General features: G+C 40.2%; 1 protein-coding gene across 2 annotated transcripts in view; it reads right to left on the reverse strand.

Annotated features, from left to right (window-relative positions):
* CLIC5 (chloride intracellular channel 5) overlaps positions 1–20,070 on the reverse strand; it is a 74,695-nt gene that overhangs the window by 19,212 nt on the left and 35,413 nt on the right. For both annotated transcript variants that reach the window (XM_068678804.1, XM_068678805.1), the window contains exons 2-4: positions 13,496–13,605; positions 13,044–13,169; positions 11,583–11,689 (exon numbers count right to left, since the gene is read on the reverse strand). In XM_068678804.1, coding sequence (XP_068534905.1) covers positions 11,583–11,689; positions 13,044–13,169; positions 13,496–13,605 — 343 coding nt within the window. The remainder of the gene's footprint in view (positions 1–11,582; positions 11,690–13,043; positions 13,170–13,495; positions 13,606–20,070) is intronic.

Raw genomic sequence — 20,070 nt, forward strand, 5'->3', positions numbered from 1 at the left:
TAAGACCTTGTTGTGTACACAGAGGAGAACCAAGCATAAATAGGCACATATTTTCCATGTACATACATTCTGTGTATGTCCACTGAGAGCAACGGAGTTGCTAAACCCCAAGAGCACTGCAGCCAGATCTCAGGGGAACATGGAGCTGAAATAGAGCCACTAGATAACCAAAGCAACCTTAGGAAACCAGACACCAGAAAATCTATTGAGGTACTTATGGGTGGGACTCACCTTGTCTACCTTCAGCTATCTAAATGTTAGGTATCTAGTCTAACCTAGCTGTCCAGGGCAGATATATTAATAATGTTAAAACGCAACACTAAAGGAATTTCCCTTCCCTTCCTACCCCATCTACAAACATCTAGGATGTGGACTGCTCAATCAGAGCTTCATCCTAAAGGTCAGGGATATTTTGACAGACCTGTCAAACTCTACAAAAAGCACATTGCTGTATAATTGAGCAGAAATCTCAGTTCCCCAGGTAAATTTCCCTCAGCCAGAGCACAATGATTCACAGGAGGTTACCTGGATTTGGGAGACCTGAGTTCAAGTCTTTTCTTCCAAGCTATTCTACATGACCTTGCATAAATGATTTAAATTCTCTACTTCCCATATACAAAATAAGAATGATAGCACTCTTCAGCCACAAACTTTACATTGGTAAAAGCAGTAATGTACCAGCCATGAATATTTGTTTCAGGTTAGAGAGAAATAAACTGTAACTACAACAAAAGTAAGAGACATCATCCCATTTTTGTGGTAGCATCTGTCCTACTCTCAGATTAAACCTGTTGAAACAGGTGAATTGATAACGTCTTCAGAAAGAAATCTAAACACATAATTCTCAAGTTTCTAGAAAGTTTGTTTTGACTTGGTTGTAGTTTTAGGTTAAATCTCATGTTTATTCCTTCCCTTTTCTTTGTTTTAATGTGGAGGCAATAATAAATATAATGTTTGTAATGTTATCATGAAGAACACAACTGGAGCACCTCCAAACTGGAGCTATTTTTTAAGAAAACCCAGGTGTTAGAGAAACACCAAAAGCAAGGTTCATTTCCAAGTCTCCTAGGAGTCCAAGTGACCCTGAGGGCAGGAAGCAACTGAATGTAAAACTACTGGCCTACAAGTGCCCCAGGAAGGGCAGTACCTAACTTGCATTTCACAAATCATCGTAACCCTATAGCAGCATGTAAGTGACAAGCATCTCTTCTAGATCACGTCCCCAAGGGCCTAATCCTGACATTTGCAATGCTAGTCTTGTGCAGGTGTCCCTAACCAAGTGTAGACAAGCAGCAGCTGATTTGCATCAGAACCCTGAAAAAAAAAAAAAAAAAGAAATCCCTACACATTATCAAGCCATATAGTTATAGCATGAGATTATCACTATGGTATCTTGATTTTTAAGGTACTGTGTTTTTACTCTGAGTGTGAAGTTTTGTTTTACTAGCACAGAGCAATCAAGATGATTCTGGGACTGACAAAGAAGAATTAGCTACATTTTTCTGCATTAAAATAAGGGAAAAGTTAGCTTCTGGTAGAGCATGTAACTAGGCTTCTGTGACAGTGCTGTGGGGACCCCTTGTGTTCTAATGTTTAAGCAAAGAAAATTGTTCTACAGGCTGTTGATGCTTCCAACTTTAAGATTAATTTATTTAAATCCTGGGGGTATAGTGGAATAAAGTCCCCTTTTCTTTACAGCGGGATAATCCCAATTGCACTCCAACAATTCCAACTAATTTATTTCACTTAAACAGCAGCGAAGACACATGAGAGGGAAGCAGCAATGCCTAGCCAGCAGAATCTGAGAATGAAATTTTAAAAGCTTATTGGGTCCCCAAATCCCTCTGTTCACATAGCAGATCTCAGCCTTAACTTATTTTTATTTTAATGTTTCTGGTATCCTCAGGTTCTGCTGGCTAGGCACTGCTGTTTCCCTCTCATGTGTCCTTTGTGCTCAAAAAAATCATTACTGAGATATATTAAAAAAATAAATAATGAGACAATAAGAACTACAAATGACTCATGTCTTTAGTCTATTCCACTGTTTCTCTGCTTCTGAGATTTTTTTTTGAAACCCCACTAAATGACTTAGGGATCATCATGAGTGTGCCTTAACTTCAGTGTTCTGAATGGAGCAGCAGCAAAAAAGATTAAATTATGTTGGGATGCCTAACAAATTTCCAAGCAGTAGTAAGGAGGTCATACTCCCTCTTTTGCAACAACCCTGTTGTGACAAGTATTAAGAACATTTTTCCCAGTTCTGGTGTCCCCAATGAAAAAAGTCTTTGGAAATTCCAGAGAGAGGTTAAAGGAGAACAAAAATATAGTGCTCAAGGACTGGCAAACAAGCCTCAAAATGTCAGGTTTGAAGAGTTTATTTGTTTGACTTATCAGAGAGAAGGCCAGGAGGCTAAATGTGTGCAGCTACTCACCCACGGGCAAAATATCTGTGAGGTGTGAGTGAGCAATGTGAGCAGAGCTCTGCTGACAAAGGCACGGAGAGGTCTAATGGCTGGAAGCTGGACAAATTTCAGTTTCCACATTGCCAAAGCACTGCACTGCTTAAGGAACAAGTAGGAGGGAGCAGAGGCAGACTTAACTTCTTGGGGTGTTTATAAAGGGACTAAGAAAAGGGGTTTTTAATCCAGTTCTGGCAGAAATGGGAGAAACTGGGCTAGAGAGGGATAATGCTGCATGGGAAGGACACAGTCTAGGTACTTTTACATCCTTAGTGTCATCTCTGATGTCCTGTAACAAGGACAGAGCTGGGTTGCCTGTGCCACCCTCACTGTCAGAGAGAATTTGCTACTCAATAGTAAGGCAGTAACTGCAATTAAATCTCATCTCTCAATATTTGATCACAGTATCAGGGGAGCAGCTGGATTTTGGATTAGACGGACCAATGCCTTGAACTCAGGGATAAAGTATTGCTGCGTAGATGCCTTCCTCGCACTTTTAGGGTCATCCTGACTCCAGGTTAAGGTTCAGAATATTTTTTTTTTCAGCTTTGACTCACTGAGTCACCAGGGATTCACCTTCTGCAGTGCAGAATATCGACGAGTTATTGCCATCATCTGAGCAGCTCTCATTCAACACATTTCCCCCATAGAGGGGCATTGTGCATCAAAGAAACTTCAGTTTCTCCTATTCTCTGCTCAAATGGAAAATAACTTATACTCTAAAGGACTGAAATACTAACATATTTGCTAATGGGTGAAACTGGCCGGGTTGTGCTTTGCAAGAGATCTTAATAAAAATCCCAAAGGTCCTTCTAGCCTCAAACTCTGTGAAATTATTTATTTTTTCAATCAGAAAAAAAAAATAATAAAAAAAAATCTGAATATTAGAAAAGAACTGTGTCTCCAATTCTCATTTAGTCACCTTTTTTTTTTTTTCCCAGCACTGTTTTCAAGCTAAATGTCAACTATTTAGGATCCCCTTTAATAAAGAAAATTAGCAACACTGATTTTCAGTTGTCTCATTCTTCTCTTCCCACTTATTTTATGAAGAACATTTGCATGCATAAAACAAAAAAATATGTTTTGGGAAAAACAGATTCTGGGCCAATCCTTCTCCCTTTGAAGTCACTAACAGTTTTGCAAACTTACTTCAGCAAAATCAGGAGCCAGTTGCTGGGCTCTCTCTCATGTGATAGCTCACTCTACCGTTGCTAAATATAAGCCTATGAACCCTCTTGGGATCGTAGGACCAGTTGGGTGCTTAATTCTAGACATTTGCGCATGTAAGATTTGGATATTTTACTGAGTAATGCCATAACTTCATTGAAATCTTGATGCATGCGTAAGATGCACCAAGTATATGGCAACCAGTGGAGTTACCCACCCGTGCGAAACAGCAGAGCAATGAAGTTAAAACCGAATCCTAAATAATAATGTAATTTAGGCCTCCCATTCCAGCAGCGAGGCACTTAATTCCTCCCAGGACTGCTGCCGCCAGATTGCTCTAATCCATTTCCAGCTGTGCTACCGCTCCTGTGTACAAGCGAGGGAGCTCGGCTGGGAAACAGAACAAAGAATCCCAGTGCAGCCAGCAGCACTTGGAGGAATATTCAAACACACAGGGGAAATAATTCCCTCTTAAAGAAGAGCATCTGCCAACTACTGTTCCCATTGCAAGGATTTCAGTCTAGGCCTGGCCTGTGCATATAGGCCCTGATTCAGCAAATGCTCAGGAACATGCCGTCATTTGAGCGCACCATTAACTTTGTGGACTTCAGCACATGTTGTCACCTAGTTTCTAGGGTTTTTCATATTCTCTGTCACATATGTATATAAATATATATATTCTTTCTTTCTTTTTTTTTTTGTTTCTCTCTCCCTCCATATGGCATGCTGTGCTCACAGAGCTACATTGACATGCATACACAGATGTGTCAGAAAATGATGTCTGTGAGTACATTAATGGTAAATGTTTACTGTTCCCAGAGAGCCTGCAGCTAAGTGTGCTAATCAGCATTACCAAGCCCCTGCCTTGGAGGTCCTGCAGTCTGACCACATCTGGACTTACAGAGAGTTTTAGTCTTCTACTGGCTTCAAATATTATTTTTCACATTTCCATCAGAAAATCTTCATGCCTTAATTAGCAAAATTAAGTTGGAAGGTCTTAGAGGAAGAAAAAAAAAAACCAAAAAACTAAATGATAGGAAAGTTCAGAAACTTTCCCTAGTAAGGTACATGCTTCTAAGGTTAAGGCGATGGTTTGTTATCATTTTGGAAAACTGAAAAAATTTCAGTTCTTACTTTTGGCGGGTCAAAAGATATCGGTCCTTAAACCTGTCAATGGTACCAGACAGAATATTGATGGCTCTGGGCCTCCAGCCAGAATAATTTTGAGGGAAGTTTTCAAAAAGTTATTTCTCCAGCAAACTTCTTCTGTAAAATGCTGTTTCTGAGCATTTTAAAACTGGTCTTTGATTACTGGGCATAGTGGAGATAAAGCAATTTAGGATGGATGCCGAGTGCAACTTGCTGCACTCCTTAAGAAGTTCGCACACAGCTATCACCACTATTTTAGTGATCTTTATTTGTGTGTTTTTATAAAAAGACAGAGTGGAGAACAGTTTTATTAACATATCATGAGTGAGTTATACGGGTCATCCCAAATGAACAGCAATAAAATCTTTATATCGCACTCACCAACATGTATTCGGTACTTTATGTGCCACAAATGTTGCAGAAAAGCTATTTTACATATGTTTTAAAGACTGGGTATTTTTTTATACTAGGACTGGTTTTGTAAAGCTGCCAGGCACTTTAGTTACCGCGAACCCAACAGTACTCAGCTCAGAGGGAGCCATAAAAACTTGTTTAAAATGTTCTAAAATAGCTTTTTTGTCCGTCAAAATGCCACAGTTAAAGATCTGTCATCCTGAGACGTTCCATAGTTAGAAAGCCCATCATAAAGCAACTCCTTTTCTCTAAAATGATTTTAAAAGCTATTTCTAGTCCATCCTGGTTGCACGACAGAGAAAACTTAATATCATCACAGTGTAGGACAAATTATGGCTCATGCCGGGTCTTGGACAGGTGTGGGGGGTTGTGGTAGAAAAGGGAAATTCTGCAACTAAAGAGGAAGAAGGAAAAAATTTAATGGCAAGTTGATACACAGACACTCATATATACCTATGTATTTATATGGCACCTTGAAAATCTATGCAAAAGTTGTAAAGCATTAACATCGGTCCTTAGTTAGAGCCTGCTCCAAGATTCCTGCTGAAGGAAACTCCTCATCCATCTAAGGGCATTCAAACAGCTTTTTTACTTTACCTTGCTCCATTAAAATCAACAGGAGCTTACCAGACCCTGTTTGTTGGGATGACACCAGCTGACCCACAGCATCAAGGAGCTCACCACAAAGGGTCTGCACCACAGATCCATCACTGCAGTAAATATTCAAGGTGGGTTTCTGGAGGGAATTACTATTCTGCTGGTTTAAGGAGGTATGCGATGGCTTCTAGAAAGGACCAGAGCACACTGTCCAGCCTGTGCACCTACCTATATGGGGTGTCTGACTCTTCTCAGCAGAAGAAACTCCACAGAGTCACAGCAGCTTAAAACTGATGTAGGCCAGCCTTAATCCCAGCCCTGTCCGTGTTCGCATACCTACTGTATGCACACACACTCAGCACACGAAGAGAGACATTTCCCACCTCACGCGCTTAACCACAGAGTGTGATGTAGCTACTGAAAGAGGTGAACAGCATTTAATCACATGTAAGTTAATGATTTAAATGCTCTTTTATTTTTGGCCTCTTGATGTAAATCCAAACCAGACACGTGGAGTCCTCTGGTCAGACGGCTGGAAATTCCTGTGCACGAAATCATGCTGGTGGTCTCCCAGCTCAGCGCCTTCTGAAGAGCTGTACAGTGAAATATCCTTCCGTACCACTAATGAATGCGCCCACCCACACTGGAGCTGGTGCCCCCTAAGAACTCAATTCAAGAACAACTTTTTAAGCTCATAAATGAAATCAAAGGGCTCATTCTATGAGCCAAAGAACTTAGAATTTGAGGCGGAACGGTTAATGGGTGGTTACTACAGGCTGTCCCCTTGGTTTGCAGTATACAGTCTTGCAAGAAAAATAATAAGCAGGATACTGAATACGTACACAGCATTCCAATTAATTAAATTGCATCCTCCTCTGATGAATAGATAAGTTGTTACTACCCTGGTTACTGTACAGAGCTTGAGTGATTTGCCCAGCATCAACAAAAGGAACCCGAGTAAGCTCCCAGGACCTTGATTTCTTTCCGAGATCCTTTCTCAGACAAAGTCTACTGGATATTACACAGCTGCGAAGCAGCCCAAAAGTCTCAGATTTGTCATGCAAACTTGAGCAACCTGAACCTGAGGAAGAGATAATTTTGAAGAATACTGCCACTGCTTTCTTCCATGAAGGAGAATGAGCCATGAAGTGAATGAGCACTTCTCATAATTTTGAGTGGCCAAGTCCAGTGGCAAGGGTCGGAGGACTGAATAACCCAGTTGCGCTATCTAAGCCAGATGTGGCCCTATTCTTGCGATGAGATGATCACTCCTTCAGAGAGGCCTGTTATAAAATTATCGAGTGACATGGGGGGTGGAAGGAATCAAGCCCGTTGTAATTGAAGTGACTTGAAATAATAAATGCACACACTTTCTTTAAACACAGCTTGCCACATCCTGAGAATCTGGAATCAATTCCTTCCCTTTCAAGAAGCTTAAAAGTGGTGGGACTTTGATATGGCATGAGCATGTTTGCTTCTGGGCTTACAGCCCTAGCCAGCCCATTCCAAACCTTTCAACATTTTTATATTATAAGACAGAAAAGTTAGCAAAACAAAGATGGAAAAAAAGCATCAGAGATTCAGGGAGCTATTAAATCAGGGCAGTCTAGCTGCCAAATACCTTTGGTAAGTGAATGAATCATGATCAATAACATATTGCCATGCAGCCTTACACGAGAAGGTTATCACCTGTTTCTGTGCCAGACATGAAACATAATGGCATGTGGCTAATGAAGTACTGCATGAATCCAGAAGAAAAAAAAAAAAAGAAAAAAAAAAAGAGGAAAGAAAGAAAAAAGAGGAAAAAAAGGATAAAAATGAAAAAAAAAAAAAAAGGAGGAAGGAAGGAAGGAAGGAAGGAAGGAAGGAAGGAAGGAAGGAAGGAAGGAAGGAAGGAAGGAAGGAAGGAAGGAAGGAAGGAAGGAAGGAAGGAAGGAAGGAAGGAAGGAAGGAAAAGAGAAAGAGAGACAGAGACAGAGACAGAGAGAGAGAGAAGAAATGGGTGTGGGGGAAGTACTATTAGTCTATGTGATTTTAAAACATTGTACATCTAATTTAAATTCATCCAGAAAAATACAATTTTTTCCTTGAAAATTTTGTCAAAATCCATAGGTTTCTATGAAGCACTTCTCTTCTGACAATGTCACATTTGTAGGAGGAAACTGTCTTGGCAGAAGGAAACCTAGTATTTCAGGGAGATGTTTCATCCTTGATTGTAAAGCTTCCTGCTTTATACATTCACATATTTGCCAGCAGAGGGTATCACAATCTTAGAAACAAACAAACATATGTATCATTGTGTCTACTTACATGTAAGAATTCAAACACTAAACCAAGAAATTACAAATCTTAGTTTTTCATGACATTTCCACTTTCAGGAATTAAAAAAAAATAAAAATAATTAAAAAAAAATAAGACGCTTAAAGGCTACAGGCTCTGTTATTAGTGCCTTCTCACCATCTCTCCATAACAAATAGCCAAGTGATGGCATCACTTGAAGTCTGAAATTGTTGTACGACCCTAGCTGTAAACCCTCCTGGGAGAAACACTAGTTTAGGCTTATCTTTGGCATGCATTGGGTTCTCATTAACTCTCACATCCAGTATCCTCCTACTGTGTAAATCTCATTAATAATCCCAACCACTTCACACCACTTTTCCGCAAAGATTTCATAGCCACAGGCTGTAGTAAGAGCTCATGTTACTTAGATCTCATGATCTCTGCTAAACCAGGATGCCCTGAAGAATGATCATATATAATTTTACCTAACCACACTTCTTACAGCTAGAGAACAGTGGATGCTACAAATTCCCATCCTGATATCCCGTGCCTCAATGAATTCACCTCCCTGACTTCCAAGTTAAGAGACTAAAATTTAAACAACCTGATGTTTGGTGATTTAGGATACATGGTATCCAACACTCTCCTATTCCCAACCAAAAACAATTAGAATTATTTTTGATGTAATGGTCTGGGGTCTCCATTCTGCTTTGGTTTTATTGACAAGTGTTCTTCTATTTTGATCATGTACAACAGATGTCCCAGTCACTGGTGTGGCTTTCCAGTTTAACCCACAAATTTGAGTCAGCTGAAGCTAGGACTCAAATAGAGGATGGATACGAGACGTGCCATTACATCTATTTGCGAGTTGCTGTGTATAGGAAATAGCCACAAGCAGCAACCTCTGTTCTTTTTGGACCTTACCTACTCACATGGAGATAGGGAAAGGGACATTCCTCCTAACTGTATAGTATCTAGTGTATAGTATCATATATTATATTACTATATATCATATATTATATCATCATTTATGATCTATCTATCATCTGTCATACACCATCATATATCATATGTAATATATTTAGAACTTGCTTTCTGTTTTTACAGAGCAATATATAATTATTTCTGCTGTTATATAGGGAGGGTAAGCTGCCAAAATCTTTTGCAAAATGTAATGTATCAGATCAAGGCTAGAGTACCAGATCCCTTTTTGATTGATGCTTCAATTTAAAAAAATACCCATCCAAAATAGCTGCATTAGGAATTATGTATGCACTGATGCAATCCTTTCTTTTCTTTTCTTTTTTTGCACATAATCTCTTCTCTGCCCAAGAAATTCAACACAGCTACCTTTTAATTAACTCATTATCTGCCATCCAAATCAGCCTTGAGAATAACTGCTGTAGGTTCAGATGAACTGGAAAGTGAGTAAAGTGTCCCTGAGATAAGGGAAATACTTTTCTTGCTCAGCCTTTGAAAAATTGAAGTCAATTACTCTGCTAAAATTGAGATCTAATTCCCAGATTTTGTAAAACTCTCCTCCCAGACCCAAGTACTCAGAGGTCCTCAGACACTTCACAACAGTGTTACAAAGAACACATAGGTACTCTGCTCATCTCAGCTTTATTTTCCTTGTGCTGCAGCACTCCAGCTGTAAAAAATTAAGCTAAAAACACTTCTCTACTTCAAAGAGGAAAGCCGAGTACCAGTGTGTGTCTGCTTATCACAGGAGCATGAACCAGCAACAAAATGGGGTAAGGAAGTTTGCACAGGGCAAAGTTTGTTGCTGTCTTGCAGCTTACTATCTCTTTTCCCTATAACCAAGGTATGCTCAATTGCCTTGGAGAAGGATTTTCATTTTCTTTGCAAAAGTACTTAAACCAAGTTTGCTAGGCAGAACTAGGGAAAGCTCCCATTAATCACACTGGAGATAGAACAAATGTAGACAGCCCACCAGGAGCACTTTGCAGGGTTAGATTCTTTATCTCACAGTAGCAGATATCCAACCTTGAATTCCAGCACTGGTTGCAGCCAGATGCGGACACCTCTAGGACTGCCATTTATTACCAGCAGGAGCTGCCAGCCCTTACAAGTCCAGGGATCTGCATTTTGCAGAGTCACTGAGAAGCAACACAGCAGGATTTTACATGTGGACAAATACTTGTGACAGTTTTAGAATACAAGGGACAACACAGCTGAATTTAAGGCTTACAGTTGCACCACGGACCATAAAAATTCCTTGTAAATGGCCAAGATATTTATTTTAACTGTAACATCTATTTAAGTTAACTCTTAATTTATCTTCTTTTTACAAGCCTTCCTACAGAGGTTAGCTGAGCATCCCATTGGCAGCAGACAAAAAAAATAACTTTTTAGCATCCCTGCAAAGTGAAGCACTATAATTATTTCCTTCTGTTAACAACACAAAAAAATATTAAGGAGCAGATTTTTATCTGACATAAATCATCATTTCCCCATTTTCATCTCATGAGTCAGCCCCAGGCAATGAAATATAATCGCACAAATGAAATCTGTGGCAGAGCTGGAACCTGAAAAATCTACTTTTCTCTGAACAATGTGATGACTGCATGGTGTTTAGCATGCCTTAGGTCTCTGTGAAATTAGTAATACAAGGTAAGATGAACGTCAATGAATGACTGCAAGTTCTCTGCTAGATCATCTCAAGGGATATGACAGTGTAAATCCATTTGCTTTCATGGAGCAACAGGAGCTTGCACTAGCTGGAGCTGTGCCTCTCTGAGGGGAAAGGAATGTGCAGAAGAAAAGTGATTTCATTAAGAAGAGAGTGTAGGATGTGTGTAAATATGCATGGCATCCAGCTTCGGGGGGGGAAGGGTATTTCTTTTGACACAAATGTATGAGGGAAAGTCTGGAGTGTACAGCGTGCAATTATATTTCTTAAAGCCACTTCTTTCATTCAATTTCCATTCAGTTACTTTCTATTTAATGTCACAATATGACTCAGTTTATATCAGCAAATGAGCTATACTACCATAGCATAACCACGAGATAAGTGGGAGAGCCTGGTGTCAATGTCTACAACTAAGACATTATGCAGGGTAAAAAGGCACAGATTGCTTTCCGTTCATTCGCTCATTCATTCACCAATAATTCAGTACTAAACTTTTAGTACTGTGTCTATTGCTGTCACAATTTTGGACCCAGACAACCAGAACTCCTCACAAGAAGTGCCTGGGCCGAGTAGAAGCGTTAGAGCAAGCCACCAGCCACCTCTATTAGCTCAGTGGGATCCTGTTCCGATGGAGAAGCTTGGCTACTATTGAATGCTCTCTGTCCTATCTTATTCACTGGTATAGATGTAGTTAATTTGACTGTGGACATGTGAAGTACATCTGAACCTACCATCTCAAATTTATCAGCAGTGGTATCTGATATTATCAACACAGTTTACAATAAAATGAGGAGAAAACAGCAAAATAATTCAGCTTCTAAGCACAAAAACTCCCCGGCACATTTGGTAATGACTCTACTCACCAGCATTATCCTGCTGCTTGGTGTTTTTGATGTATGCAGAAAATTTGGAGAAGATATCGATTCCAGCAGTGTTTGATTCCCGGTGCTTAGCAGCCAGCTTGGGATATCTGAAAGGAGGTTGGAGAGTAACAGCGTGTTACCAGCACTATACTCATGATTACAAATACAATTTAAAAGAAGACATTTTTAAAAAGCCCTTTACGAGAAACTGCAATTAGCATTGTCATTTATCTCAAAACAACAGCTTGGCAAGACCCTCTTAATGATATCTGTATCTGTCAAGGCAGAGATTTGGGCAGTTACACAGGGATGGCTTCAGGACAAAGGTAATCACACTGGTGCTTTATGTGACCACCATCCAAGATACAGTGGCCTTAAATCAGGAGGAAGCATAAATTTTCAGAAAGGTGCAGGGGAGGCTGGCAGCCAGCTCTCTCTGTTATGAATGGCAGTCATGTCTAACTCCCTGAGCTGAAAACGTCTGCCAGGATGTAATAGCAAGGCATGTTAGCATCAGCCAGGTGAAGGAACATAAAGTTTTCAGTCTCCGAATTGTTGTTTTTATAGACATCTGGCACAAAGGAATATATTGATCTGAAAGATCAACATGAACTAACGACTCCTACTGATTTCAGTGGTCTTGGACTAGACTACAGAAAACTTAAGTACCTGATCTCTTGCCTCACGACTGGTCCTATGGCTGCTCATTCAGTTGGAGGTAAAATGCTCCATAAGGAACTGAGAATATTTTCATTGATTCATAGATTTTAAGGTCCAAAACACAAGCCAGCAATCTTTTTTCTCTGTTATCCTTGTACTAAGTCCAAAATGCTTGACTAACTAAGGCATATCTGGTGAATCTGACATGTTCCTTGGTTGTTTGTTCCAATGCTTATTCATACATATTGAAAAATCTGTGCCCTATTTCTAAGCTGAATTATTTTGGTTATAATTTCCAGTCATGGGCTCTTGTCATTTCTTGATGAGGCTAATGAGCATTTTTCTGACTCCAGAGCTCCTTGTACTCAGCAGTCAGTTCCCCTTCCAACCTTTTTAATACACCACACAGCTCAGAAGCCTTCAGTTTTTCATGATAAAACACTTTTACTGGCACAGATATTTTGTGTGGCAATGCTCTGCATCCATTCCAGGTTATTTTTAGCTCTGTAAAATGTGGACACCAGACCCCTACAATTTTTTATTTTTTTTTTAGCATTGGTCTCCTTAATTCTGCATACAAGGGCATCCTGAAATGTGTACAGAGAAAACATTCTGCAGTTATTAGTCATACAAGTAACTTTCACACATGGAAGTCATCTCACTGAAGCCAGCAAGTTTCATAAATAAATATTACTCCTGTAAGTAAAGATCGTAGGAGGGAGTGCTTTTTAGGAACTCCTCTTAGAACATCTTTCATTCCTAGGAAATGGCATATTGACTGAAAAAATCCCAAGTTCTTACTTTGGAGGTGCAAGAGTCTCTTCCAAGAATTCCTCAATCTTGTTAACATCTGTCTTGACTTCTCCATTAAAAGTCAAGAAAGGTGGGTGGGTCCCAGGAGCCAGATTGTGTAGATCAGCTGGCTTTCTGCAGAGAGAAAAAAGGTCATGGAATCACCAATCTTTATGGTCAGGTAGCTGCAAAGATATTTACAGTTCCTGCAAAATCAGTTTGCCCTTCTATTTCTTCAGCAGTTTGTGGTGAGAATACTTTTAAAGTACCCTGAACACCCTGTTTAATATAAAAACATTCCACAAGTGCAAAAAGAAATAACAGACTTGAATCCCAACTATTTTGTTGTGCACCACAGGCTCTCTAAGCCAGATACCAATCTCACTGAACTTGGTGGGGCCTTTCTATTGGAAAAACACTGGATCATATAACTACTTTCAATTAAACTGAACAATTTTTACCTTTTCAGGTCAACAGTGGTGACGTTGAACACAACTCCTTTGAGCCAGAGGATCATGAAGAGACGCTGGGAGAAGGGGCAGTTCCCAATGCTTTCTCCATCTATACCAGCCTGAGGGATGGAAAAAGACAAAAAATAGAGTTCAGATATGTTAGTCACTTATCTCCCTCAAGATGGAAATTGGATGTTGAAAGAAGAATAACAAGTTCAAAAATAACCTACAGTGCCTGTTATTTTATCTAGTTTATCATTAGCTCCATAATGGAGTTAATCCAAGATTCAGCCTTCAGCAGGTGCTTGAGAAAGCAACCTGGTGCCTCTCCTGGGGACAGCTCTGGCTCTAGATGTGTCCTTTGCTTATGGCAAGCAACATCCAGAAGACTGTATATTCTTCTCACTATATGTTCACTGTATGTTCAATTACTCCCATCCTACAGGACTGCCTGCTGCATTGACATGCTAGGAAACTCAGGTTTTCTGCTCTAAATCCGTGGATTGCACATCACTTGGTCACCGTTTTACTATCCAAAATGGGGACATTTGGAAGTGGATTTAAACTCAAACATGGCTAACATTCACTCATTCTTCTTCGTGTCCAGTAAAGAAAGAGCCTCAGACACAAACAACTGGATCCAGACAGAAATCTGCATCTGAAGACTTCCAAAGTTCAAGGCAGACTTCAGCCGCCACATTCAGTCTGTTCCTATCTCTAGCACCTAATGAGTTGCCTACAAACCACTACAAAACAATAAAAAACTGCTAGTGTTAGTCCTAAGGAAACAGCTTGTGTTTTTTTTTCCTTTAAAAATTTATGGTCTTTAGCCATGCAAATTCTGACTTTAAGCCATAGAGGGATACAAATAACACTGTTTGAACTGAGCCAAAGCTGTGTCCAAGGACAACATCCTTCTACAATAATTACGCTTGTGGCCAAAGCTTTCAAGACGATAATGGTTTTGATAGATTTCCATTTTAATTTGTGGTACCATTGTGTTTAAAAGAGTCTTATAATCCTGGTGAAGCAACCAACCTTCCTTTGTTGACCCATATGGGTTGCATAACTGTATTTTATGCACACAGTGTGTGTCTGAAAATGGCTGATGAAAGAACTAAGCAAATACATGTCCTTTTCCTCTGGAGAAAATATTATATTACTCTGCTTGCTTTCATAAATTTTATCTTATTAATATTCAAGCTGTGGAGTGGCATTTCTCTATCTTAAAGAAGGAATCACTTCTAATTACTGCTGTTTTGTGAAACGTTCACAGACCAACTAGAAACATTTTGAGATGTGTCCAGTTGCTACAATGGGCATAGGAAAAGTTTAGCTGAAAGATTATCGGGTAGGCGTCATGAATCTTTCTCATGTCTTCAACACAGATTTTGATAATTCGGGGTTTAAAAACAAATTCCAGACTTCCCATCCACCAAAATATGGAGGGAGTGTGGATTCAAGGCTTGGAGACAGCCCATTGTAAAGTTTAGGGCTATGTAAAGAGTTTTTCTCTGGGCTCAGATTCAGTATCAAACACTCAGACTTTAGAGATAATTGGATCTGGGGGTACAGTTTGGCTGCACTTCTACCTGCAATTATAGATCAACCAAATGCCTGGCACATGGCATATGCAAGAACCTGCAAACACTGTGGATAAAGTAGAGGTATGGTATGAGATGAGCAAGAGAAGATGCTTCTTCTGTCTGCTTGGCAAGTGAATATACTAGTTTTGCACAACTTTATTAATTAACCAGTTAGCTCTGCTCTCCAAATTTCATGGCAGAACAATGACAATGTTACCATGGGAATACCAGGCACCACAGTGTTGCATGCAATAATTACTGTGAAATTACATTTATTGTTTTGGCTTTGGCTTAATAAACACTTGCCAAGAACTTGTAACTTCTTAGCCCTCCTAAAAAGAGTCAAATGCCATAGGGAAAAACAGTGACACAACAGCAAATTTCCCCTTGGCTTTTTCACCATCTCAGTCTAATCATACCCTTCATAGTGGAGTTGGCTATCAGAGTCTGCAAACAATATATTACAAACCTTAAACTGAAGGAAAAACAGATTGACCACTGAATTAGAGAGCAAAATAGTGCAGACAGAAGGGTTGACTCCCACTTAACATCCATCTTCAATCCATCTTCTCTGGACTTACTTCGTCTTATTAACTCCATTGAGTCTGATTCACTCTTCACCTGACTCCCCTCAAAGTGAGTATAAAACCCTGATTTCCCAAGTCCTGCAGATACCTTCTGAGCAAATGGGTCTGGTATCGCCATAACACACAGAGCACCAGCCCTCTTATAGGTCTCCATCCTGCATGGAGGCACTCTCCAGCCTGTCCTCATAACCCACTTCTTGTGATGCAAGTAACAAATTTCAACTTCTCAGGAAAGAGAGGCCATTTCCCTGCATTCTCCAACTATATATTCTCATAGGAAGGTAAAGGATTACTCAGATGTGCATCTTTTTGTACTTCCTCCACCCTAAAAGGCAACGGTGAAAACCCCTCTCAAGACCGGAGAGGAGTGAAGGTGGGACAGAGTGGCTGAATGGCAATGAAGGGACAGAAGTGATGGGTCATGTGAGGCAAAGGGGTGCAGAAATCACTGAGGACAAAAGATGTGGAGTCTGGAAGAAATAATATTCATTTGGAGATCAAAAACAAAAGTAATTGTGTAGGTCAAACGAGGCCTCCAACAGCTCCAAATGGTCAGAACGTCTTCCCGACACTTCCAGACGAGTGGAAAACATTAATTGCTAGAGACATGTTGGGAATACACAGAGGAAATTCCAGAAACGAAAGATAAACTAACGACACAGTATGGTATGATCTCTTTTCAAAGCTTCTGGATCTGGAAGCCAGGCTCATGATTTGGGTGGAGTCTGACTCATGGGTTTAGATCTCATGTGACTGGCATAACTGAAAATGCTACCACAAATCACAAGGCAAACTGGTGACAGAGGAGGGAACAGAATCAAAATCTCCCCAGCAACACAATTTATCCATTAAATTCAGCTCTTGTTAGCAAAAATTATAGGCAAGGCTCTGTTGGTTTTGTGAATCCTTTCTCATTGCTTCTAACAGCAGTCAGCAATTCAATGCTCAGCACTCAGAAAGAGCAAAAACTTAGTGGGTAATAACTTCAAAGGCTTATCAGAGTGTCTTGAGATTACCTGTGAAGTCTATTAACTACTAGGAGGAGAGGAGGAAGAACAGAGAACTTCCCAGGCTTAGTCACTTTCAGCTTCAAAGGAAACCAGCTTGCTTAAAGCACCCTGGTAGCGACTAAATGCAAAGCTATTATGTGTCTGTCTCAGCTTAAGGGCTCAGAAATGCAGGAATTAAATAATACCTTAATCAAGATCAAGAACTCAAACAGTGGACAGAAAGAAAAGAACAAATAATTGACAAGCTGTAGAAACACCGTTTATCCCTGCTGCTACTCACAAATGAGCACAAAAGCTCTCTCATGTAGCTTCCCTGAGGCACAGCAAAGTGATCAACTGCTTACAGAAAGGAGCAAGTCAATGAAATATGCACCTTCCCTGCCAGTAACGCTGGATATTGCTGATTCAATGACTGCAATCGGCTATAGACTTGAGGCTCTGTGGATGCCAGGATCAAGGAAACTGAGATTTTAAAATGTGCACTTGTAACTCTCAGTGCTGTGAAAGGGTTTCAGAGCCTCTTCCTCCCCACAGAACAGCAATGCCTCCTTTGCCCTATGGAGAAACACCTCACCTTTTCAGACAAAAAATACCCAGAGTGACCATGGAAGAGTAAAATGGATTCAGGAATTTGCTGGATGAGACCCCTTGGCCAGTGCTCATCCCACTGAAGTTTCCCTGAGATGCCTGAGGCCCCCTGTGTGAGCAAGGCAGGGAAGCACATCCAGAAGATGAACCTAGCCACTTTTCATTTCGACTGAGCCTGATGAAATTTAGATGGTATGTATGTAGACCCCACTAACAGAAAAGCCTGGAGTTTGTGGAGGCAGAATTGCTGGAGGATTCTTTTGCTCCATCTTGGAAACATCACTTTCTACTCTTGTTGCTTCACTTAAACCTTTATTTATTAGGTTAGCTACAAAACAGGATGCTTTTCTACTTGGCCTGTGACATTTAGGTACTACGCACCATTTGATGCATGGTCTTGCCCTGGAACTCAGTGTAATCACATTAGGAAAACCCCAGCATCACAGCAGCTGCTTGCCTCTGTCTGAGCGATGACAAGAATGAAGAAGGTATTCTCCTTTGTTATTTATAAGGCACTTCTCCTTAAAAAATTCAGCTATTTTTAATGAATTAATTAAAGCTTAAAGATATTTGTGAGCACAAGCAGGGGATGTACCAACACATCACCAAGGAACAAAATTACAGGAGGTTTCAGGAGGGAGAAAAAAAAGTCTCGGTGATTTTATGAGCTTGTGCCAAACACTTCTATAAAGTAACAGCAACACCGAGAGCCTCCAACCACTGCACAGCATAGCTGAATGACGCAAACAGGGGGCTCTACTCAAGTTCAGGTTACTGCTTTGCCTTAAATGAAATAACTGTAATAAACTTCCTCACTGGTTCCAGAAATACTCCAACTGGTAGATGCAGAGTGACTGCAATGCATACAGGCAACTGTATGTTATTATACCTAACCTTAAGAGGGAAAAAGGTTTTGTTTCCAGTTCTTCCCCAAATATAGAAGCTTTATAGCAACATACTGTCATTAATAATGACTAAGCATCTAGCTTAAAAATGGCAGCACTGGAAAGAGCTGCATATTGGAAACCTCTGTGCTTTCTCCAGGAACAGAATATATTTGGTTTTATCTATTTTCCTTCTCTTTTAATTTTTCATTGCATTGGGACCATTCTGTCCACTGCTCTCTTGGACTCTCTGGTAAAGTAGGCAGATATTTTTGATGACACTAAAATACATTTCTTTTTCAAAAGGATTTTAACAAGTTAGCAAGAGCAGGCAGGCTAGTTCACCCAAATGTTTCCAAGTAAGGATTAAGGAGAGAATTGATTTCATCATCCTTACAATCAAAATCTAGATTCACATTGCACATGATTGCACTCTCTCTATTTTAGAATTGGGAAAGCGCCTGCCTTTTGACACTTACTCTCCTTACACTCAGAACCCAAAGGGGAAGTGAAAATCCTATTTGAAATGCAGAGCAGGCCAGGAAATATCCTATTTATTGTGCCATTAAAAAGAAAAAAATCTGTCTTAGTAATTATACCACACACACAATAGCACAGATCTCCATTGTAGGGAAAAATCGTTGGCTGCAACATGAGATCGGAGAAGCCAAGGTATTGCTTTAGCAAGGCTCATTTTTTTTTTCCAGTTTCTAGTCTCTTTCACAAGTTCTTGTCCAAATGTAAAAGCCAGTAAGCTATTTGGAGTGCCACCAACGGAGAGGCAAGCTAAGAAGTGTATACTCATAGTGTAGCACTGGTAGGTCTCAAGCAAGAAGTAAATCTTGTAGTGAAAGTCCTGTGCATCACAGGACACTCTTGTTGACTGTGGCTCCAGTTCAGGAAAGCATTTAAGCATGTGCTGAAATACATCCCAATTCAGAGGAAGTATACGCTTGACTTTAAGCATGTTCTTAAGTCTTGATGATTTCAATGGGACTTAAGCACATACTTAAGTATTTTCCTGAATGGGAGCCTATAATAACAATAATAAATTTGCTGTGCAGCTTTTTAATTTCATTGGACTTTTTCCGAAATTTCATTTTGCTACAAGAAACTCCTAGCAGCAGCTTTCCAAGCGAGGGCAAGCTAGAGCAGAAATATATTCCTATGCACACACACATGGAAATGGACCATGTGCATACACGTCAAATAAAAATAGAGCATTTGCTAGAAAGACTGTCAGGGTAGTAACAAAACAAAAAGGAAGTGGTGAATATCTTTAGCCAGCTCCCCAAAAGCCAGCCAAAATGTCGTCCAAGTTTGGCATACATACAGGCATACATTATAGATGCACATAAGCTTAACTTGGTTTGCATTGCTGGCCAACTTAAAGGGAGCTGGCTTGTTCCACGCCGTTCAAACTGGCTGAGCAGCACGTCAGTAGAGCTGAGGATCTCCAAGGAAAGTGCCGTTATTACACTTTCCAGGTCGCTGCAGTTTGGGGAGAGATGCATTTGTCCTCTCAAGACATTCGGGATTTACAGGTGATGGAATTGCAGGTTGGAGACCCCATGGGTCTTCAGGCTTGGTAAATCATTATTTTCCAACCTCTTATATTTATATTAACTTCAGCATGGGCAGGACAGGATCATATAGGCCAGGTTCTTCCTGGGGATCTTTTCATTACAGTTTAGGATGTTTGTAATTAAAGATCAATTGTGTCCAGTTGGTCCATCCACCTGGGGCAGAGCACTTCTACCTGACACATCAGCTGAGGTGCCGGTAGCAGAGCAGCGACCTGCACAGAGAGGTCTTGGTTTTCCTCAGGGTTTTTTGGGAGCCACTGGCCACTGCACATGTTTTGCATTGAAATAACCTTTGTGATGTCTGGGAATGCCAATCTGTGTGCAGATTAGATTCAGAAAACTA

This window comes from Anas acuta, chromosome 3 (assembly GCF_963932015.1).
Source record: "Anas acuta chromosome 3, bAnaAcu1.1, whole genome shotgun sequence".
NCBI lineage: Eukaryota > Metazoa > Chordata > Aves > Anseriformes > Anatidae > Anas > Anas acuta.